The sequence below is a fragment of the Bufo gargarizans genome, unplaced genomic scaffold (genome assembly GCF_014858855.1).
Source record: "Bufo gargarizans isolate SCDJY-AF-19 unplaced genomic scaffold, ASM1485885v1 original_scaffold_1750_pilon, whole genome shotgun sequence".
NCBI classification, from domain to species: Eukaryota; Metazoa; Chordata; class Amphibia; order Anura; family Bufonidae; genus Bufo; species Bufo gargarizans.
In genome coordinates this window covers 28,987-48,667 of record NW_025334496.1, presented here as the reverse complement: position 1 = coordinate 48,667, position 19,681 = coordinate 28,987, and the positions used below count along the sequence as shown (strand labels likewise).

General features: G+C 45.8%; 1 protein-coding gene across 1 annotated transcript in view; it reads left to right on the top strand.

Moving 5' to 3' along the window:
• Positions 1-1,373: 1,373 nt before the first annotated feature.
• The window catches only part of LOC122923576 (protein transport protein Sec16B-like), a gene marked incomplete at its 3' end in the record, with an annotated part of 41,620 nt that continues 23,312 nt past the window's right edge, over positions 1,374-19,681 (top strand). The window contains exons 1-2 of the mRNA XM_044274424.1: positions 1,374-1,509; positions 4,789-5,109. Coding sequence (XP_044130359.1) covers positions 4,817-5,109 — 293 coding nt within the window. The remainder of the gene's footprint in view (positions 1,510-4,788; positions 5,110-19,681) is intronic.

Sequence of the window (19,681 nt, the reverse complement as noted above, 5' to 3'; positions counted from 1 at the left end):
TTCATAGCAACCAATGAAGCCGTGCGCTCCTGCTCTCAGCAGGAATCCAGGCCGGGTTACTACGGACCGCTCACGGCCTAAAGGCATGTTCAGATGACGAATTTTGAAAGTCCACTTCAGCGCTTATTTGATCCATTTTTTTTTTTTTTAAAACAATGGGGTTTGCTTCAATACAAAACTGCATTTTCAGCTTGTGGTTTTGGGGCAGATCACATGCAAAGCTATTTTTGGACGCTTTCCTTTCATTTCAATGGGAGCTTCAGCGCGCATTAGGCCCCAAGATAGGGCACGCTGCTTCTTTTTTCCACGTGGAAAAAAACAAAACAAATGCCGCTTCCCATTGAAATGAATTGGAGTCTGTTTTGAGAAATTTTGGGAGCTGATTTTGAAGCGGAAATACTCCAAAATCAACAAAAAAAAGCTCGGTGTGATCTGCCCCTAAGGCTGGGTTCACACCTGAGCGTTTTACAGCGCGTTCCTACACGCTGTAAAACGCTCAACAAGGAGAAACCAATGCTTCCCTATCGGCATGGTTCACACCTGAGCGTTTTACAGCGCGTTCCTACGCGCTGTAAAACGCTCAACAGGCAAGAACCAATGATTCCCCACGGGAATGGTTCTCACCTGAGCGTTTTACAGCGCGTACGATCGCGCTGTAAAACGCCCAACGCCCCAAGAAGTACATGAGCTTCTTTGGGGCGTCTTGTCGCGCGTTCCCGTACATAGACTTCCGGAAACGCGCGACAATGGGCGTTCGCTTGTCTCTGTATGCGCGATTGCAAACGCCGGTACAATCGCGCATACAGAGCGCTCCATCGCGAACGCTCAGGTCTGAACCCAGCGTAACATACAGAATTAGGCTACCTGAAAATGGGTGCGGCTAAACATTTAGAAGATCTGTGCGAATTTTCATGCAGATTTCCGTGCATTTCCACACCATAACTTGCGGTTTTTGGTGTGGATTTGATGCAGTTTTCACCTTTTTATTGAAAAAGGTGGAAACTGCACAAAAATATACGAAAACATAATTGACATGCCGCGGATTTCTAAATCACCATTGCTGAGAAAAATGTATGCAAATATTAAAACTTCGGACACATATGAACATGGGACCAACACAGATGTCTTCAGCTGCCAAGCGCACATGTAACAGGTCAGCCAGTGTCATAGGGACAAAACTGCTGACAGATGCCGTTTAATGCTATCATGGTATGTGGAAATGCATTGTATCCTCACGTTCATCCCTTCTTTCTGTGATACAGTAGTGGACTACAGTTTGATTGCACTGCAGTAATGGATTTGTTATAGAGCAGGCTCGTCCTCGTGATGTCTCTTAGCTGCGGCCAGGCTGAATAGGTTTGTCATCGTGCACATGTACCTTGACCCTCTATTATTTCTTGTCTGTATACAAAGACTTGCAGCTGATCCATGAAGCCCTGTGTGCATGTGGCAGGTGGACTTTGGTACAATTTGCTCAGATTCCGGCCTCCTCTGTTGGAACTGACGCAGGTGAGTCTCTTCTCGGTTTTTAGGCTTTCGTTATATATTTTATGTGATTTTATAGGTAATGATTTTATATTTTTTGACATTTGTAATTGCACTGCTTAGGTAATGGCTTACAGCATTGGATTAGACAGTAGCATTATTTTATTCACATCACCCTATATGTAAGGGTCCATTCACACATCCGTGTGTGTTTTGCGGATCCGCAAAACACGGACACCAGCAAAGTGCGTTATGCATTTTGCAGACCGCACATCGCCGGCACTTAATAGAAAATGCCTAATCTTGTCCACAATTCCGGACAAGAATAGGACATGTTCAATTTTTTTCGGGATCGGAATTGCGGACCCGGAAGTGCGGGTCCGCATATCCGCATCCTGGCAGCACATCGTGCGGCCCTATAGAAATGAATGGGTCCGCAATTCCGTTCCGCAAAATGCGGAACAGAATTGCAGATGTGTGAACGGACCCTTAGGGAAATGCCTTCTAGGTAGAGGTATACAGATCCATCTATAATGGGAATTAGGTTGGTGCACTCTATTGTTTTATGAGCTGTTCATTGGACAGTGTCCAGCTAAACCTTCTCTATACTCTCTTAGGTAGGTATGAGTTAGTTATGGTGACCTATCCTCAGGATAGGGCTGTGATGGCTAACCTCTGGCACTCCAGCTGTGGTAAAACTACAATTCCCAAGATGTACACTTTCTTGGCTGTTCTCCAAACTCCATAGAAATGAATGGAGCATCCTGGGAGTTGTAGTTTCACCACAGCTGGAGTGCCGGAGATTAGCCATCATTGGGATAGGTCATCAATATCAGATCACTGGGGGGTCCGACCCCCGGCGGCAGCCACGGTTCTGGAAGTAAACATTGTACGAGTCGGAACACCACAGCGCTGTACACTGGTGACCATTCTTAGACACTGCAGCTCAGCTCCTATGCAAGTGGATGGGAGCTGACCACCTCGACCCAAGAATGACCACTACACAGTACTGCTAGTGTCTGGAACAGGGGTGCATCTAGCCTTTCTGCAGCTTGAGGCAAAAATTGTTCTCATCCTAACCTCCTAACATTACATACAGCAATACAAAACATGTAGGGTAATACAGCCCCCCATACCTCTTACATCCAGTGACATCTCATTTGATGTAGATGTTCTCTTTCCTCATCTTCTCCTTTCACACCAGACCGCCATGATATTTTTTCCTATATATCCTGTTTCTCTCCGATGGCAGATGTCAGGAGAGGGAAGGGTCGGGTGGTGGTAACTGCCTGCGAAAGATGTTAGGCATTGATCTCTCCCATTCACAACACATGGATGCTTGGTGATTGGGGGATGGGGAGAAATTGCTGTTGGTCGGACAGTTACTGTATGTCGTGTATGACTGGGTTTTAGTTACCCCTTTATTTCGTACATTCACCTGATTGGTGAATGTCCGACTGTTGGGTCACCCATTCATCGGGAAAATGAAGAGAGCAACAGCAATGGGAGTGCAGCTCAGCAGGAAATCTCAACCACATAATAAAAAGTGATGTCAAAAGCTCACAACCATTTTAATACAAGGGTTCATGCACCGACCATATGTATTTTGCGGTCCACAAAAAACACGGATCCGCAAAAAAAAAGATAACATCCATGTGACGTCCATGTTGCATCCGTTTTTTGGCGGATCCATTGTAACGATGCCTGTTCTTGTCCACAGAATGGACAAGAATAGGACATGTTCTATATTTTTTGGCGGAACGGACATGCGGACACGGAATCCACACAAACTCATTTCCGTATTTTTTTTTCAAGCCCCATTGAAATAAATGGTTCAGTATACGGACCTGTAAAAAAACTGAATGGAGATGGAAGAAAAATAAGTTTGTGTGCATGAGCCCTAAGGTGGCGCGCTTAGCTATGACCACCGCTCTAAAGCGCAGTATGCTTACCTACCTGAAGTAATAGACTATTTATTTGGCCTTTGAATATAGTGATAAATGGAGTCAGGATTCTGCTGATATAACCAGGAGAACAGCTGTAGAAAAATCTTATATAGCTTCTCTGATTATTCATGTCACTCCTGCTTCTATAGGGAACAATTCACAATATACATAATATTAGGAATTTTCTTGCAAATATTCTGGAGCTTCACTTTAAAGGGAATATGTCATCAGGAAATGATCTATTGGTTAAAAGGCATCTGTCAGCAGTTTTGTACCTATGACACTGTCTGACCTGTTACATGTGCACTTGGCAGCTGAAGGCATCTGTGTTGGTCCTATGTTTATATGTGCCCGCATTGCTGAGAAAAATGATGTTTTAATATATGCAAATTAGCCTCTAGGAGCAACGGGGGCGTTACCATTACACCTAGAGGCTCTGCTCTCTCTGCAACTGCCATGCCCTCTGCACATTGATTGACAGGACAAGGTGTGTAAATGTCATCACATCTGGTCCTGTCGATCAAAGTGGAGAGGGCACGGCAGTTGTAGAGTGGAAATTTTTAATTATTGCATTCTACTCATTTTGAGTCAAAAAATCATTGAAAAATTATGATTTTGAAACCAAAATGAGTAAAATACAATCATAAAAAAATTTCCCCCAAAGGTATTCATAGCCTTTAAATCATATTTTTATGTCACACATACAGATTTAGCCAAGCTAAAACTGACTCTGATAACACGTCATAGTGTTATCTTGTGACAAAGGCCATTTAAATCCATTGAAAAAGACAATTAACATTTTCTTGCCATTGTTAACCATCAAGTTTAGCTCTGCTACATTAGTATTTTTAAATAATTTTTGTCGGTTATTTAGAATTTTCCATGTCAACAATAAAAATCAAGCAGTTTTTGCACTGCTCACTAGGCCTAATAATAGTCGCCACTTCTTGGTCTATACAGATCACTTTACTGTAGTTATCTGCTTATCATCACAGACAGGATTACAATGACAGATATAATCTCTATATAGATAAAATAGGATACACCATTCACAATTGGCGATATCACAGCTTATCTTCTCCCTTTTGCACAGGTCACAGAGGATGCCTAAAAAACTCTCCCATAGAAGGCAGTGAGTCAGCTCCTGTCCATTGTGTCTATGGACCATGGGGCTGCCATAAAGCATATATCCAAATGCTGTTAAAAAAAATAAAAAATGGTTTAAAGAAAAGGATATGTATTGTGATCTGTTTTCAACCAGCAGAAAAACATTTTGGTGACACATTCCCTTGAAGTGTCAGGTACTGGGATAACGGACATTATTAAAAGTGAACTAATTTAAATTATTACCTTCTAGGACTTACAGGTGACAGCTCTTGATTAAAATGAACCATGGCCCCCCCTATTGGTTCAAGCAGTCCCACGCCAGACCACCTGCAGATATGGGCCACTGGAGAGGAGGAATGTGTCCGCCACCACCTCCATATCATCCCAAACATGGTGATTACGGATATTACTCTCCATATCCAATGCAAGGAGGCCATCAAGCATGGCCTGGCCAGTGGATGGACTATTACTCTCAGTATCCAGCAACCACATCTAGATACATAGATCACAGGAGGCCTGCATCCAGAGCAGAAATATATGACAGGAGTGAAGCATATCGGCCATTGTCCAGGTGAGATGATGCGATACATACGTTTACCGTTCAGTGGCGGATCCAGAGCCTGGTCTCGGGAGGGGCACTTCCAGATTATTTTCTGTCCGCCGCCACAAAACAATGGTGCTTATAGAACAGACTACACAGTGTAGCGGTATACTGTATATTGTGGGGCACGGCGTATGCTATATGTGTATAACATAAACATATTTCACATGAAAACTTACAATTACTTGGCTTGGCCCTTGGGGATCTCGGACACCACCTCTTGCAACTGTACCAATACAGGCTGCAGGGAACACTGTATTGGTATAAAGTGAATGGTGTGTTCAGTGATGGATGTATACCCATCACAGAACACATTTGGCAATCTAATGATCGCCAGTTATACAAGGTGCCTTAAAAAAAAGTTTAAAAAGTTTTAAAAAATATAAAAAAAATATATATAAAAGTTCAAATCACCACCCTGTCCCCAAAATAAAAAAAACTATAAAAAAAAGTTATAGGCATCCATCGCCACATCTGAAAACACCCGTACTGTTAAAATATAACAATATTTATCCCATATTGCGAATGGTGTAATGGAAAAAAAAAAAAATGGCCAATTCGCAATTTTTGTCACTTTACCTCCTGAAAAGAATTCAATAATAAATAATCAAAAAGTCACACACACTTCAAAATGGAATCAATGAAAAGTAAAGATTGCCCTGCAAAAATGAGTCCTCATCCAGCACCGTACACATAACAACAAAAAAGTTGTAGGGATCAGAATATGGTGATGAAAAGAAAAAAAAAAATTCAAGTTTTTTTTTATTTCAGTATTAAAATGCAAAAAAAATAAAATAATAATACACAGGTGTGGTATGGTTCTAATCGTACTGACTTGGAGAAAAATTATAACAGATCAATTTTACCGCATTTTTTATAACTCCTCACTACACCATATGCAATATTGAATGGTGCCATTAGAAAGTACAAAAACAAGCCGTCATAACCCTAAGTTCACACCTGAGCGTTTTACAGCGCGTTCAAACGCTCTGTAAAACGCTCAACACATGAAAACCAATGCTTCCCTATGGGAATGGTTCTCACCTGGGCGTTTTACAGCGCGTACGATCGCGCTGTAAAACGCCCGACGCATAATCAAGTACTTGAGCTTCTTTGGGGCGTTTTGACGCGCGTTTGTGGCCATAGGACACTGCAGTCAATCACACAAACGCGCGTCAAACGCGCGTTTACTATTACAAAAAAATGCGCATAAAAACGCACGACAAAAACGCGCGTAAAACGCGCGTTTGAGAAACGCTCAGGTGTGAAAGCAGGGTAAGGGTATATGAATGGAAAAATAAAAAAGTTATGGTTCTAGGAAGGTGGGGAGTGAAAAACGAAAACACAAAAATTGAAAATCGCAAGTTCCTCTAAGGGTTTAAAGGGGTTGTCTCGTGAAGACAAGAGCCACCCCAACCATCATCTCATCGGCACTGGTTCAGTTTTTGGGAATGAAGGGGAAACAGCTCTTAGCAATTTCAGCTTTCATTTTATAAGCTTTGAATGTTCACTATTGTTACGTTTTTCTAAAATAGTTTGGATACATGAGGCCTACTGATTGCAATGGAGATGATGGGGTTTAATAATTTACCCTAATTCATGACAGGGTCAATGTCTGGTAAAAAGCTGAACATCATCCAGAACTATATATTATCTGAGAAACATGCAGCAACTCTTAGGCCCCTTTCACACGGGCGAGTATTCCGCACGGGGGCAATGTGTGAGGTGAACGCATTGCACCCACACTGAATCCGGACCCATTAATTTCTATGGGGCCGTGCAGATGAGTGTTGGTTTTCCCGCATCACTTCTGCGTTGCGTGTAAATCACAGCATGCTCTATATTGTGCGATTTCCACGCAACGCAGGCCCCATAGAAGTGAATGGGGCTGCGTGAAAATCGCAAGCATCCGCAAGTACCAGCTTTTGCCGAAACAGAATTTTGTTTCACTACCACAGCAGACTCCCTATGCGTGTTACTGCAAGGCACAGTGTTCTGCACATCTATACAGGCTCTATGCAGCCAGGAAATAGCTTTTTTTTTTTACGCGATTTGCCACAAATAAATTTGAATCAAATCTTTTCGGAAAATTTGGCGAACTGGACAAATCTAATTTTTGAGAAATTCTCTCATCTCTATTTATGAATGTACATCCGCCACGTCAAGCTCTCAGTAAGGTGACACAATATAAATAGGAAATTATTATAATTGAAGCACAGCACTATTAGATGAGCCAAATCTGCAGTGGAAGTCAACATGGAGTGACAAAAAAACACTAAAGAATAAATTGCATCTAGTTTTGTTTATGCCGTCATCTCTTTCTCTGAACAGCAGATAATGATCATGCTAGACTTGTGCCTTTGCACCCAGAGGGGAGCTGGCGGCTACAGAACGTTTTTTACACATATTTATAGCTATTACAGAAATGATCAGTGGGGTCATCTGCTCCTGAGATGCTGAAATATAAAAGAGCCGGGTTTATTTTTAACCTATTGATCGACTGCTGGCTGTTCGGGTTACCATTCATTTGGACCTAAATTGTGCTCAAAAGTACACACTAAGGGTACTTTCACACTTGCATTAAAGGAATTCGGCAGGCAGGTCCATTAACAGTGCCCCTAGTAGTAATAATGCCCCATTGTGCCCATACTAGTAATAATTATCCTTATAATGTGTGACAGTAGAAAAATGCCCCCTAATATGTGTCTTTAGATGATGTTCATCTGCTAGACTTCAGACCAATGGTATGATGTGACGTACTGTATGAGCTTTAATTAATTGAATAATTGATTCAAAGTTGCGTCTTATGAGCAGAAAAATACAGTAAATGCTTGTGTCACGGCCATGGCCATGACCGTGACTCCTGAACCGCATGCGGTTGTCAGCGGTTTGGTTTGGTTGTCAATCACAGGTGAGTGCTGTGGTATTTGCCTCACCTGTGGTTGCCGCTGGCAACAGTATTTATGTGGCAGCATGGCAGCCTGAGCTGTGTCGTGGCAGCTTGCTGTGTTGTGCGTGCGGTTGCAATTGGCCACTTGTGTGATTGGTGTGCACTTCCCATGTTTGGTGTGCACGGGGTTGTTTGTGTGTTCACTCCCCTTTAAGTTGCTGTCTTCCCTTGTCTGGTGTGTGAAGGGTTAATAGGCTGTGAGCACTGGGTGTGTCCGCGTGGGTGTGGCCACTTTGGGCTATAAAGCCTTGTTGGAGATCAGAAGCTGAGGGGTGCTTCAGCCATGCTTTGCTGGAGACACCCTCCTTGTATTTCCATCTGCCAGTGGGGGCCACCCTTGTGGTCATAAACAAATTGTGACTCTTGGGTTTATGTTGATGTCCACTTGATGTTTTCCTTTGTTATGTTATGCACCTATGGGTCTGGGTTCCCGTGTGTTTGTGTGTGTGCTGTGTCCATTGGTGTTTGGGTGTGGACACTAGCTTGTGTTGCACAGGATCCAGTCTGTGTGTCTGTGGCAGGTAGGTGTGGAAGTGCTTTTCATCCTCCTGCCATACCCATAGGCTGTTTATGTTCTTTTCCCCTTGCAGCTTGGCTAGTGAGACTCCTGTTCCTCCGTGCCTAGGAGGAACAGGTCGTCTTACCCTGCTCCTTGTTCCAGGGCAATCCTGAGGGCTATCAGGGACCCCAAAGCATACGGTGTATGAGCCCTCCCACCTTCAGGGTTGGCTCATATGGTTAGGAGTCAGGGTCAGGTTAGGGACGCGATAGGAGGTGACCTGCTCCCTAATTCTGTCATCCTGGCCAAGCAGCGCTTAACATCTTCGGGCATCGCACGGCTGAGGGTTTTCCCCATCCTTAGCCGTGACAGCTTGTCATCTTGAATGACTTCTGATTTTAAAATATTCTATATTATTAGCCAAAAAGAAGAAACTCATCACTAATGCAATGTTTGATTCATTGCAGGACCAAAGTACAAAAATACCCTATGTGTCCCAGTACAAAAAAAAAATTGTAATGTGCTCCAGCCCAAAAAATATCCCCTTGTAATGTGCACCAGCACAAAAGATACTCCCTTATAATTTGGACCAATGCAAAAAATGCCCCCTCATAATGCGTGCCAGTACAAAAATGCCCCCTTAAAATGTCTCAGTATAAAACATGCCCCGTTCTGTGTGCCAGTACTCAAAATACCTCCAGTAGAGCCAGTATCTCTATAGTCCTTGCCCCCTTATGTGTGCAAGTACAAAATACCCTATTTAGTGCCCCCAGTAGATGCCCCAGTAGTGGCCGAACAGCATGGTGCAAAATAAAAAACAATAAACTCAAATACTTGCCTTTGTTGTCAGCGGTGCAGTGCAAGCCTCTTCCAGCCTCTTTCCTGAGCCGTACGCTGCCTGGCTAAGGCGGCACAATGATGATTACATCAGGCCGCTGTGCTGGCCTCTGATAGGCTATAGGCATTAGGAGTGAAGCCTATCAGAGATAATGGCAGTGCAGGGAGACATCGCTCCTCTACCCCGCCACAGTTTCTAACTTTACCACCGTCCTGCAGACATAGATACATAATTGAAGGTGCACCAAAGGCAAGGGGGGCCTGTTTAAGTATATCCAAATGAGCCTCTTGGAGCAAGGGGGTGTTGCCGTTACACCTAGAGGCTCAGCTCTCTCTGCAAATCAAACAGAAAGAGAAAGCTGCGCTGCTCAGAATAGGTATAAGTTCACATTAGGAGTAAAAAAGGAGTGTCTTTGCGATATTATTCCTCAGTATCCTGCATGGATTATCACAAAAGTCGATGCCCTAATCTCCTAGAGAACAGAAGAAATAGCCCGACATAGTGAAGTACTGCCAACAACAATCATATAAAATGTGCACGTCCTCTCATCAAACGCCCGACCCGGGTTTCGCCTCCGCTTCGTCAGGGGCAATAACATCGCAAAGACACTCCTTTTTTACTCCTAATGTGAGTTTATACCTATTTTGAGCAGCGCGGTTTTCTCCTTTTGTTTTTGTTGCCCACTAGGGATGAGCGAACTCGAACTGTATAGTTCGGGTTCGTACCGAATTTTGGGGTGTCCGTGACACGGACCCGAACCCGGACATTTTCGTAAAAGTCCGGGTTCGGGTTCGGTGTTCGTCGCTTTCTTCGCGCTTTTGTGACGCTTTCTTGGCGCTTTTTGAAAGGCTGCAAAGCAGCCAATCAACAAGCGTCATACTACTTGCCCCAAGAGGCCATCACAGCCATGCCTACTATTGGCATGGCTGTGATTGGCCAGAGCACCATGTGACCCAGCCTCTATTTAAGCTGGAGTCACATAGCGCCGCCCGTCACTCTGCTCTGATTAGCGTAGGGAGAGGTTGCGGCTGCGACAGTAGGGCGAGATTAGGCAGATTAACTCCTCCAAAGGACTTGATTAACTGATCGATCTGCAGCTGTGGATCATTGAGCTGCTGATCCTCAATTGCTCACTGTTTTTAGGCTGCCCAGACCGTTTGTCAGTCACATTTTTCTGGGGTGATCGGCGGCCATTTTGTGTCTTGTGGTGCGCCAGCACAAGCTGCGACCAAGTGCATTTAACCCTCAATGGTGTGGTTGTTTTTTGGCTAAAGCCTACATCAGGGTGAAGCTGTCACACCAAGTGCATTTAACCAGCAATAGTCTGTTCATTTTTTGGCCATATACAAAATCAGGGGCAAGCTGCGCCTGTCACCAAGTGCATTTAACCCTCAATGGTGTGGTTGTTTTTTGGCTAAAGCCTACATCAGGGTGAAGCTGTCACACCAAGTGCATTTAACCAGCAATAGTCTGTTCATTTTTTGGCCATATACTAAATCAGGGGCAAGCTGCGCCTGTCACCAAGTGCATTTAACCCTCAATGGTGTGGTTGTTTTTTGGCTAAAGCCTACATCAGGGTGAAGCTGTCACACCAAGTACATTTAACCAGCAATAGTCTGTTTATTTTTTGGCCATATCCCAGTCTAATTCTGTCACTAAATCCATACCGGTCACCCAGCGCCTAAATACTAGGCCTCAAATTTATATCCCGCTAAATCTGTCCTTAGTGCTGTAGCTGGGCGAGTTATTTAGTGTCCGTTCAAGCACATTTCTTGTTCTGGGTTGAAATACAATTCCCAATTTAGCAATTTCATAATTTAGTGGTTTCTGCTATATCAGAGCTATTTGAAATCTATCCCTAAAAGGGTATATAATATTCAAGGTGCACATTGGGTCATTCAGAATAACTTCACACACACCCGCTACTGTGTATTTCCAAGTCTAATTCTGGCACTAAACCCATACCTGTCACCCAGCGCCTAAATACTAGGCCTCAAATTTATATCCAGCTAAATCTGTCCCTAGTGCTGTAGCTGGGCGAGTTATTTAGTGTCCGTTCAAGCACATTTCTTGTTCTGGGTTGAAATACAATTCCCAATTTAGCAATTTCATAATTTAGTGGTTTCTGCTATATCAGAGCTATTTGAAATCTATCCCTAAAAGGGTATATAATATTCAAGGTGCACATTGGGTCATTCAGAATAACTTCACACACACGCTTCTGTGCATTTCCAAGTCTAATTCTGGCACTAAACCCATACCTGTCACCCAGCGCCTAAATACTAGGCCTCAAATTTATATCCCGCTAAATCTGTCCTTAGTGCTGTAGCTGGGCGAGTTATTTAGTGTCCGTTCAAGCACATTTCTTGTTCTGGGTTGAAATACAATTCCCAATTTAGCAATTTCATAATTTAGTGGTTTCTGCTATATCAGAGCTATTTGAAATCTATCCCTAAAAGGGTATATAATATTCAAGGTGCACATTGGGTCATTCAGAATAACTTCACACACACCCGCTACTGTGTATTTCCAAGTCTAATTCTGGCACTAAACCCATACCTGTCACCCAGCGCCTAAATACTAGGCCTCAAATTTATATCCCGCTAAATCTGTCCTTAGTGCTGTAGCTGGGCGAGTTATTTAGTGTCCGTTCAAGCACATTTCTTGTTCTGGGTTGAAATACAATTCCCAATTTAGCAATTTCATAATTTAGTGGTTTCTGCTATATCAGAGCTATTTGAAATCTATCCCTAAAAGGGTATATAATATTCAAGGTGCACATTGGGTCATTCAGAATAACTTCACACACACCCGCTACTGTGTATTTCCAAGTCTAATTCTGGCACTAAACCCATACCTGTCACCCAGCGCCTAAATACTAGGCCTCAAATTTATATCCCGCTAAATCTGTCCTTAGTGCTGTAGCTGGGCGAGTTATTTAGTGTCCGTTCAAGCACATTTCTTGTTCTGGGTTGAAATACAATTCCCAATTTAGCAATTTCATAATTTAGTGGTTTCTGCTATATCAGAGCTATTTGAAATCTATCCCTAAAAGGGTATATAATATTCAAGGTGCACATTGGGTCATTCAGAATAACTTCACACACACCCGCTACTGTGTATTTCCAAGTCTAATTCTGGCACTAAACCCATACCTGTCACCCAGCGCCTAAATACTAGGCCTCAAATTTATATCCCGCTAAATCTGTCCCTAGTGCTGTAGCTGGGCGAGTTATTTAGTGTCCGTTCAAGCACATTTCTTGTTCTGGGTTGAAATACAATTCCCAATTTAGCAATTTCATAATTTAGTGGTTTCTGCTATATCAGAGCTATTTGAAATCTATCCCTAAAAGGGTATATAATATTCAAGGTGCACATTGGGTCATTCAGAATAACTTCACACACACCCGCTACTGTGTATTTCCAAGTCTAATTCTGGCACTAAACCCATACCTGTCACCCAGCGCCTAAATACTAGGCCTCAAATTTATATCCCGCTAAATCTGTCCCTAGTGCTGTAGCTGGGCGAGTTATTTAGTGTCCGTTCAAGCACATTTCTTGTTCTGGGTTGAAATACAATTCCCAATTTAGCAATTTCATAATTTAGTGGTTTCTGCTATATCAGAGCTATTTGAAATCTATCCCTAAAAGGGTATATAATATTCAAGGTGCACATTGGGTCATTCAGAATAACTTCACACACACCCGCTACTGTGTATTTCCAAGTCTAATTCTGGCACTAAACCCATACCTGTCACCCAGCGCCTAAATACTAGGCCTCAAATTTATATCCCGCTAAATCTGTCCCTAGTGCTGTAGCTGGGCGAGTTATTTAGTGTCCGTTCAAGCACATTTCTTGTTCTGGGTTGAAATACAATTCCCAATTTAGCAATTTCATAATTTAGTGGTTTCTGCTATATCAGAGCTATTTGAAATCTATCCCTAAAAGGGTATATAATATTCAAGGTGCACATAGGGTCATTCAGAATAACTTCACACACCCGCTACTGTGCATTTCCAAATCTAATTCTGTCACTAAACCCATACCTGTCACCCAGCGCCTAAATACTAGGCCTCAAATTTATATCCCGCTAAATCTCTCGTTACCGCTGTCCTGTTGTGGCTGGGAAAGTTATTTAGTGTCCGTCAAAGCACATTTTTTGTTCTGGGTTGAAATACAATTCCCAATTTAGCAATTTCATAATTTAGTCGTTTCTGCTATATCAGAGCTATTTGAAATCTATCCCTAAAAGGGTAGATCATATTGAAGGTGCACATAGGGTCATTCAGAATAACTTCACACACACGCTTCTGTGCATTTCCAAGTCTAATTCTGTCACTAAATCCATACCGGTCACCCAGCGCCTAAATACTAGGCCTCAAATTTATATCCCGCTGAATTTGAATACAATACATTGGGCCAAATAATATATTTGTTGTTGTGGTGAACCATAACAATGAGAAAAACATCTAGTAAGGGACGCGGACGTGGACATGGTCGTGGTGGTGTTAGTGGACCCTCTGGTGCTGGGAGAGGACGTGGCCGTTCTGCCACATCCACACGTCCTAGTGTACCAACTACCTCAGGTCCCAGTAGCCGCCAGAATTTACAGCGATATATGGTGGGGCCCAATGCCGTTCTAAGGATGGTAAGGCCTGAGCAGGTACAGGCATTAGTCAATTGGGTGGCCGACAGTGGATCCAGCACGTTCACATTATCTCCCACCCAGTCTTCTGCAGAAAGCGCACAGATGGCGCCTGAAAACCAACCCCATCAGTCTGTCACATCACCCCCATGCATACCAGGGAAACTGTCTCAGCCTCAAGTTATGCAGCAGTCTCTTATGCTGTTTGAAGACTCCGCTGGCAGGGTTTCCCAAGGGCATCCACCTAGCCCTTCCCCAGCGGTGAAAGACATAGAATGCACTGACGCACAACCACTTATGTTTCCTGATGATGAGGACATGGGAATACCACCTCAGCATGTCTCTGATGATGACGAAACACAGGTGCCAACTGCTGCGTCTTTCTGCAGTGTGCAGACTGAACAGGAGGTCAGGGATCAAGACTGGGTGGAAGACGATGCAGGGGACGATGAGGTCCTAGACCCCACATGGAATGAAGGTCGTGCCACTGACTTTCACAGTTCGGAGGAAGAGGCAGTGGTGAGACCGAGCCAACAGCGTAGCAAAAGAGGGAGCAGTGGGCAAAAGCAGAACACCCGCCGCCAAGAGACTCCGCCTGCTACTGACCGCCGCCATCTGGGACCGAGCACCCCAAAGGCAGCTTCAAGGAGTTCCCTGGCATGGCACTTCTTCAAACAATGTGCTGACGACAAGACCCGAGTGGTTTGCACGCTGTGCCATCAGAGCCTGAAGCGAGGCATTAACGTTCTGAACCTGAGCACAACCTGCATGACCAGGCACCTGCATGCAAAGCATGAACTGCAGTGGAGTAAACACCTTAAAACCAAGGAAGTCACTCAGGCTCCCCCTGCTACCTCTTCTGCTGCTGCCGCCTCGGCCTATTCTGCTGCTGCCGCCTCGGCCTCTTCCTCCGCCTCTGGAGGAACGTTGGCACCTGCCGCCCAGCAAACAGGGGATGTACCACCAACACCACCACCACCACCTCCGTCACCAAGCGTCTCAACCATGTCACACGCCAGCGTTCAGCTCTCCATCTCACAAACATTTGATAGAAAGCGTAAATTCCCACCTAGCCACCCTCGATCCCTGGCCCTGAATGCCAGCATTTCTAAACTACTGGCCTATGAAATGCTGTCATTTAGGCTGGTGGACACAGACAGCTTCAAACAGCTCATGTCGCTTGCTGTCCCACAGTATGTTGTTCCCAGCCGGCACTACTTCTCCAAGAGAGCCGTGCCTTCCCTGCACAACCAAGTATCCGATAAAATCAAGTGTGCACTGCGCAACGCCATCTGTGGCAAGGTCCACCTAACCACAGATACGTGGACCAGTAAGCACGGCCAGGGACGCTATATCTCCCTAACTGCACACTGGGTAAATGTAGTGGCAGCTGGGCCCCAGGCGGAGAGCTGTTTGGCGCACGTCCTTCCGCCGCCAAGGATCGCAGGGCAACATTCTTTGCCTCCTGTTGCCACCTCCTCCTTCTCGGCTTCCTCCTCCTCTTCTTCCACCTGCTCATCCAGTCAGCCACACACCTTCACCACCAACTTCAGCACAGCCCGGGGTAAACGTCAGCAGGCCATTCTGAAACTCATATGTTTGGGGGACAGGCCCCACACCGCACAGGAGTTGTGGCGGGGTATAGAACAACAGACCGACGAGTGGTTGCTGCCGGTGAGCCTCAAGCCCGGCCTGGTGGTGTGTGATAATGGGCGAAATCTCGTTGCAGCTCTGGGACTAGCCAATTTGACGCACATCCCTTGCTTGGCGCATGTGCTGAATTTGGTGGTGCAGAAGTTCATTCACAACTACCCCGACATGTCAGAGCTGCTGCATAAAGTGCGGGCCGTCTGTTCGCGCTTCCGGCGTTCACATCCTGCTGCTGCTCGCCTGTCTGCGCTACAGCGTAACTTCGGCCTTCCCGCTCACCGCCTCATATGCGACGTGCCCACCAGGTGGAACTCCACCTTGCACATGCTGGACAGACTGTGCGAGCAGCAGCAGGCCATAGTGGAGTTTCAGCTGCAGCACGCACGGGTCAGTCGCACTACAGAACAGCACCACTTCACCACCAATGACTGGGCCTCCATGCGAGACCTGTGTGCCCTGTTGCGCTGTTTCGAGTACTCCACCAACATGGCCAGTGGCGATGACACCGTTATCAGCGTTACAATACCACTTCTATGTCTCCTTGAGAAAACACTTAGGGCGATGATGGAAGAGGAGGTGGCCCAGGAGGAGGAGGAGGAGGAGGAAGAGGGGTCATTTTTAGCACTTTCAGGCCAGTCTCTTCGAAGTGACTCAGAGGGAGGTTTTTGGCAACAGCAGAGGCCAGGTACAAATGTGGCCAGCCAGGGCCCACTACTGGAGGACGAGGAGGACGAGGATGAGGAGGAGGTGGAGGAGGATGAGTATGAAGCATGGTCACAGCGGGGTGGCACCCAACGCAGCTCGGGTCCATCACTGGTGCGTGGCTGGGGGGAAAGGCAGGACGATGACGATACGCCTCCCACAGAGGACAGCTTGTCCTTACCCCTGGGCAGCCTGGCACACATGAGCGACTACATGCTGCAGTGCCTGCGCAACGACAGCAGAGTTGCCCACATTTTAACCTGTGCGGACTACTGGGTTGCCACCCTGCTGGATCCACGCTACAAAGACAATGTGCCCACCTTACTTCCTGCACTGGAGCGTGATAGGAAGATGCGCGAGTACAAGCGCACGTTGGTAGACGCGCTACTGAGAGCATTCCCAAATGTCACAGGGGAACAAGTGGAAGCCCAAGGCCAAGGCAGAGGAGGAGCAAGAGGTCGCCAAGGCAGCTGTGTCACGGCCAGCTCCTCTGAGGGCAGGGTTAGCATGGCAGAGATGTGGAAAACTTTTGTCAACACGCCACAGCTAACTGCACCACCACCTGATACGCAACGTGTTAGCAGGAGGCAACATTTCACTAACATGGTGGAACAGTACGTGTGCACACCCCTCCACGTACTGACTGATGGTTCGGCCCCATTCAACTTCTGGGTCTCTAAATTGTCCACGTGGCCAGAGCTAGCCTTTTATGCCTTGGAGGTGCTGGCCTGCCCGGCAGCCAGCGTTTTGTCTGAACGTGTATTCAGCACGGCAGGGGGCGTCATTACAGACAAACGCAGCCGCCTGTCTACAGCCAATGTGGACAAGCTGACGTTCATAAAAATGAACCAGGCATGGATCCCACAGGACCTGTCCGTCCCTTGTCCAGATTAGACATTAACTACCTCCCCATAACCATATATTATTGGACTCCAGGGCACTTCCTCATTCAATCCTATTTTTATTTTCATTTTACCATTATATTGCGAGGCTACCCAAAGTTGAATGAACCTCTCCTCTGCCTGTGTGCTAGGCCTAAATATATGCCAATGGACTGTTGCAGTGGTGGGTGACGTGAAGCCTCATTCTCTGCTATGACATGCAGACTAATTCTCTGCTGACATGAAGACAGATTCTCTGTTACGGGACCTCCCTCCTCTGCCTGGGTGCTGGGCCTAAATATATGCCAATGGACTGTTGCAGTGGTGGGTGACGTGAAGCCTGATTCTCTGCTATGACATGCAGACTAATTCTCTGCTGACATGAAGACAGATTCTCTGTTACGGGACCTCTCTCCTCTGCCTGTGTGTGTGCTGGGCCTAAATATATGCCAATGGACTGTTGCAGTGGTGGCTGACGTGAAGCCTCATTCTCTGCTATGACATGCAGACTAATTCTCTGCTGACATGAAGCCAGATTGTCTGTTACGGGACCTCTCTCCTCTGCCTGTGTGTGTGCTGGGCCTAAATATATGCCAATGGACTGTTGCAGTGGTGGCTGACGTGAAGCCTCATTCTCTGCTATGACATGCAGACTAATTCTCTGCTGACATGAAGACAGATTCTCTGTTACGGGACCTCCCTCCTCTGCCTGGGTGCTGGGCCTAAATATATGCCAATGGACTGTTGCAGTGGTGGGTGACGTGAAGCCTCATTCTCTGCTATGACATGCAGACTGATTCTCTGCTGACATGAAGCCAGATTGTCTGTTACGGGACCTCTCTCCTCTGCCTGTGTGCTAGGCCTAAATATATGCCAATGGACTGTTGCAGTGGTGGCTGACGTGAAGCCTCATTCTCTGCTATGACATGCAGACTGATTCTCTGCTGACATGAAGCCAGATCGTCTGTTACGGGACCTCTCTGCTCTGCCTGTGTGCTAGGCCTAAATATATGCCAATGGACTGTTGCAGTGGTGGCTGACGTGAAGCCTCATTCTCTGCTATGACATGCAGACTGATTCTCTGCTGACATGAAGCCAGATTGTCTGTTACGGGACCTCTCTGCTCTGCCTGTGTGCTAGGCCTAAATATATGCCAATGGACTGTTGCAGTGGTGGGTGACGTGAAGCCTCATTCTCTGCTATGACATGCAGACTGATTCTCTGCTGACATGAAGCCAGATTGTCTGTTACGGGACCTCTCTCCTCTGCCTGTGTGCTAGGCCTAAATATATGCCAATGGACTGTTGCAGTGGTGGCTGACGTGAAGCCTCATTCTCTGCTATGACATGCAGACTAATTCTCTGCTGACATGAAGCCAGATTGTCTGTTACGGGACCTCTCTCCTCTGCCTGGGTGCTGGGCCTAAATTTATGACAATGGACTGTTGCAGTGGTGGCTGACGTGAAGCCTGATTCTCTGCTATGACATGCAGACTGATTCTCTGCTGACATGAAGCCAGATCCTCTGTTACGGGACCTCTCTCCTCTGCCTGTGTGTGTGCTGGGCCTAAATATATGCCAATGGACTGTTGCAGTGGTGGCTGACGTGAAGCCTCATTCTCTGCTATGACATGCAGACTGATTCTCTGCTGACATGAAGCCAGATTCTCTGTTACGGGACCTCTCTCCTCTGCCTGTGTGTGTGCTGGGCCTAAATATATGCCAATGGACTGTTGCAGTGGTGGCTGACGTGAAGCCTCATTCTCTGCTATGACATGCAGACTAATTCTCTGCTGACATGAAGACAGATTCTCTGTTACGGGACCTCCCTCCTCTGCCTGTGTGCTAGGCCTAAATATCTGAGAATGGACTGTTGCAGTGGTGGCTGACGTGAAGCCTCATTCTCTGCTATGACATGCAGACTAATTCTCTGCTGACATGAAGACAGATTCTCTGTTACGGGACCTCTCTCCTCTGCCTGGGTGCTGGGCCTAAATATATGCCAATGGACTGTTGCAGTGGTGGCTGACGTGAAGCCTCATTCTCTGCTATGACATGCAGACTAATTCTCTGCTGACATGAAGACAGATTCTCTGTTACGGGACCTCTCTCCTCTGCCTGGGTGCCGGGGCCTAAATATCTGAGAATGGACTGTTCCAGTGGTGGGTGACGGGAAGCCAGATTCTCTGCTATGGAACCTCTCTCCAATTGATTTTGGTTAATTTTTATTTATTTAATTTTTATTTTAATTCATTTCCCTATCCACATTTGTTTGCAGGGGATTTACCTACATGTTGCTGCCTTTTGCAGCCCTCTAGCTCTTTCCTGGGCTGTTTTACAGCCTTTTTAGTGCCGAAAAGTTCGGGTCCCCATTGAC